Below are 4376 nucleotides of genomic sequence, written 5' to 3' on the forward strand. Positions count from 1 at the left end.
AGGAAGCAGTGGAGGTCCCTGAGGAAGAGGAGGTAGAGGAGGAAGCAGTGGAGGTCCCTGAGGAAGAGGAGGTAGAGGAGGAAGTAGTGGAGGTCCCTGAGGAAGAGGAGGAAGCAGTGGAGGTCCCTGAGGAAGAGGAGGAGGCAGTGGAGGTCCCTGATACTGTAGAGGTTCTAGAAGAAGAAGCTGAACCCTCAGAAATCCTTGAGTACTCCATCCTAGAGACAGAGACCATAGAAGAGTTGGAGGAAAAGAACCCTGCCTTTCTCCCTGTGGAAGCGATGGAAGCTCCCGAACCAGCGGAGAGCCTTAATGTCCCCAAGAATGCCATGGAGACTGTACCCCCAGATGAGCCTGAAGAAGGGGCTAACGAGGTGTTGGGTCATCCAGAAAAATCAGGATATGGAGAGGAAGTTAAGAGCTTAAAGGAGGGACCAATCATCGAGGAGCCAGTAACTGGAGAGGATGCCTTGGAGGTGGAGGAAGAGGTGATGGAACTTCTGGACATGACTGAGACCTCGGTGGAGGACCTGGTAGAAGATGAGATGTTGTTGGTCGACGAGGTTGTTCCAGAGGCCGCTTACCCTACCACTCTTTCTGCAGAGAAGGAGTCGCCCTTCACCCAAGTCTCTGATGCCATAGTAGAAGGAGGGGCTACAGAGGCCACAGGCCTAGACACAGCCCCAGAACCGGAGGCAGATGCAGAGGACCAGGGGGTCACCCCAGCTCTCACACCCGCCAAGTATTACCCTGGCCCAGACATTTCCATCACTCTGGAGGTAATAAAAGATGATGGAGAGATGATGGTTGTAAGGGACATTAGTCAGGGCCCTGAGTTTTTCCTGTCTGAGTGACCATYTAACCTGACTAGGAAAAACTCCCCTTGTTATCGTACTCTACTTAGTCTATTCATCTGTTAGCGCAGACATTTCCTTGTTGTATCATAAAAGCTACCAAATGTTGTTCCACATTGACCAATTGCACCATGAATTGTTTCATGTCTGTTATACCAGCTGCAGACGATAGACCCTGTGACAGACTATGACCTGGTCCCCTTCGGTGGGATCAACCAAACAGAGGAGGGAAGTAGCGGGTACCCCTCTGGAGGGGTACATGGTGTGGACCACAGCGTTGCCATGCCAATCAATCCTGGGCGGGCGCTGATGGTGTTCTTCAGTCTGAGGGTCACCAACATGAAGTTCTCAGATGACCTCTTCAATAAGAGCTCCCCGGAATACAAGGCCCTGGAACAAAGGTTCATAGAGCTGGTGAGCTATTCATTTTAAGCCTTTATTCCCCCTTTCCCCCTGTAGACAATTAGAAATACATGTTTTACTTGATGTGTGATACTATATGTTGAGGGTGCTCTCTCTCTGTATCTCTCTCTCTCTCCATCCCTCCGTCCCTCCCTGCCCCCCTCTAGCTGCTCCCCTACCTCCAGTCCAACCTTAGTAACTTCCAGAACCTGGAGATCCTGAACTTCCGGAACGGGAGTATTGTGGTTAACAGCCGGATGAAGTTCGGGAAGCCGGTGCCTCGCGGCGTCAACAACGCAGTCTACCTGATCCTGGAAGACTTCGCTAACACAGCCTATAAGACCATGAACCTGGCCATCGACAAGTACTCACTGGACGTAGAGTCAGGTAAGGTTGACAACTACCACATATTTCACCAGAGACACAACTGAGGGTTCCTAATTATTCCTAGGCACTCCTCCTTTAGGTTTTGGGGAGTTCAAATGCATTAAAATGTGCATATCCACATGGATTGTCAGTTAAAAGCATGGCACATGGATTGTCAGTTAAAAGCATGGTACATGGATTGTCAGTTAAAAGCATGGCACATGGATTGTCAGTTAAAAGCATGGTACATGGATCAATTTTGGCATGAAAGCTCTCTCCAGGGAGGTTCTAATCTAGACTGAAGACAAAGAGAATGAGTCACTTTTCAAAATCAGAGACTGCGGGTGTGTTGTGTTGTGTGTGTGTGTGTGTGTGTGTGTGTGTGTGTGTGTGTGTGTGTGTGTGTTGTGTGTGTGTGTGTGTGTGTGTGTGTGTGTGTGTGTGTGTGTGTGTGTGTGTGTGTGTGTGTGTGTAGGCTAGGTGTTAAATGTCTCGGACATTCTCAGGCATTCCTTCCATTACTCAATGTCTTGGTCACACTGATTGTGTAACTACAGCAAGATAATCCATATCCCGCTGTGGAATAGCAAACTGTGAGAAGACATTCACTTCCTCCTCCCTCCTGTTGGACATTTGTATTTTCTTTGGTGATACTTGTTATTGGCTTCATGAAGTGAAGTTATGTTAAGTCATACAGTATATTACGTTAAGTTTATTAAGGTATTGAATATATGACGCATGCATCAATATACAGTTCTGTAATACGTTTGTATGTGTGTAATCTTTTCCTCTCTCCTAGAGGCTCAGAGACTAGCGGGACTGTTTGAATGTATGTGACAGTGATGGTGTGTTTGTTTGTTTGTTTGTGGTTGTGACAGTATGGGATCATATGAGGCCTTAGATAATATCAGACTGATGACTGTTTTTGTCTCATCATAACAGATGAGTCGTCATAATCTGTCTGAGCCAATCACAACTAAAATAGCTAAGCCTTATTATGATTATATCCCAACATGACGTTTCTAGGGTTATATTATGTTCTTATAATAACCTTTTACCTCTACTAATTGTTATATCCCCCCGTTCTAATGCAAGCGGAAACTATGCAGTATATACTGTATGCTATGACTCAGGACTAAACTTCAAATAAATATCCAGAACAATTCAAAATAATGTATTTGAATTGGAACTGGTGAAATGGATTTATCCAATGTGCACTTATCAGGAGTTGACTGTATCTACCCTAACACTTCCTGTGTGTTGTTGCCAGGTGACCAGGCGAACCAGTGTAAGTTCCAGGCGTGTAATGAGTTTGCACAGTGTTCTGTGAACCGCTGGTCTGGCGAGGCAGAGTGTGTGTGTAACGCTGGATACTTCAGTGTGGACGGACTGCCCTGTCAGAGCATCTGTGACCTACAGACAGACTTCTGTATGAATGACGGGAAGTGTGACATCATACCTGGACAGGGGGCCATCTGCAGGTAGGTAGGTGTGTGTGTGTGTGTGGGGGGGAGAAGGAGGGGGGCACTGATCCCACTCTTTATTAAATTCCATACATTTCCATATTGTAAAGCAGACTCTGACATATTGACATAATGAACACGCTACATTCATGTACACACACAGTATGCATAAACATATTTTGGTGCCAACATGAGTGTGAACCCTCTGTTTCACACCCACCATCACAAGTTCAACACACCCTCTATGGAACGTTTAATTTCCAGTTCACACACCCCGATGGAACGTTTCCATTTCCAGTTTCACAACACCCCTGGAACGTTTCATTTCCAGTTCCTGTGTGTGTTTATATATGTGTTATTGAGTTGCTCTAACAGATCATTCTTACTATTCCAGCTGTCATTTATTTGAGTACCGGTAGTGTTCTAGTTGTCATTTATTTGAGTACGGTAGTTTCTAGCTGTCATTTAGTTGGTACCGGTAGTGTTCTAGTTGTCATTTAGTTGAGTACGGTAGTGTTCTAGCTGTCATTAAGTGAGTACCGGTAGTGTTCTAGCTGTCATTTAGTTGAGTACCGTAGTGTCTAGCTGTCATTTAGTTGAGTACCAGTAGTGTTCTAGCTGTCATTTATTTGAGTACCGGTAGTGTTCTAGCTGTCATTTAGTTGAGTACCGGTAGTGTTCTAGCTGTCATTTAGTTGAGTACCGTAGTGTTCTAGCTGTCATTTAGTTGAGTACCGGTAGTTCTAGCTGTCATTTAGTTGGTACCGGTAGTGTTCTAGTTGTCATTTAGTTGAGTACCGTAGTGTTCTAGCTGTCATTTGTTATACCGTAGATGTTCTGGCTGTCATTTAGTTGAGTACCGGTAGTGTTCTGGCTGTCATTTAGTTGAGTACCGGTAGGTTCTAGCTGTCATTTAGTTGAGTACCGTATGTTCTAGTTGTCATTTAGTTGAGTACGGTAGTGTTCTAGGTGTCATTTTAGTGATACCGGTAGTGTTCTAGCTGTCATTTAGTGAGTACCGGTAGTGTTTAGCTGTCATTTATTGAGTACCGGTAGTGTTCTAGCTGTCATTTAGTTGAGTACCGGTAGTGTTCTAGTTGTCATTTAGTTGAGTACCGGTAGTGTTCTAGCTGCATTTAGTTAGACCGGTAGTGTTCTGTGTGTCATTTTAGTTGAGTACCGGAGTGTTCTAGTTGTCATTTAGTTAAGTACCGGTAGTGTTCTAGCTGTCATTTATTTGAGTACCTGTAGTGGTTCTAGTGTTCATTTAGTTGATACCGGGAGTGTTCTA

The 4376-nt window shown here is 45.0% G+C and overlaps 1 protein-coding gene across 1 annotated transcript in view; it reads left to right on the plus strand.

Annotated features, from left to right (window-relative positions):
* impg2a (interphotoreceptor matrix proteoglycan 2a) overlaps positions 1–4376 on the plus strand; it is a 51576-nt gene that overhangs the window by 40914 nt on the left and 6286 nt on the right. Inside the window, 4 exon segments of the mRNA XM_070446376.1 lie at positions 93–779; positions 1014–1268; positions 1424–1643; positions 2893–3103. Of these exon segments, the coding sequence (XP_070302477.1) occupies positions 93–779; positions 1014–1268; positions 1424–1643; positions 2893–3103 (1373 nt within the window).

The sequence above is a fragment of the Salvelinus sp. IW2-2015 genome, linkage group LG2, assembly GCF_002910315.2.
Source record: "Salvelinus sp. IW2-2015 linkage group LG2, ASM291031v2, whole genome shotgun sequence".
Taxonomy (NCBI): Eukaryota; Metazoa; Chordata; class Actinopteri; order Salmoniformes; family Salmonidae; genus Salvelinus; species Salvelinus sp. IW2-2015.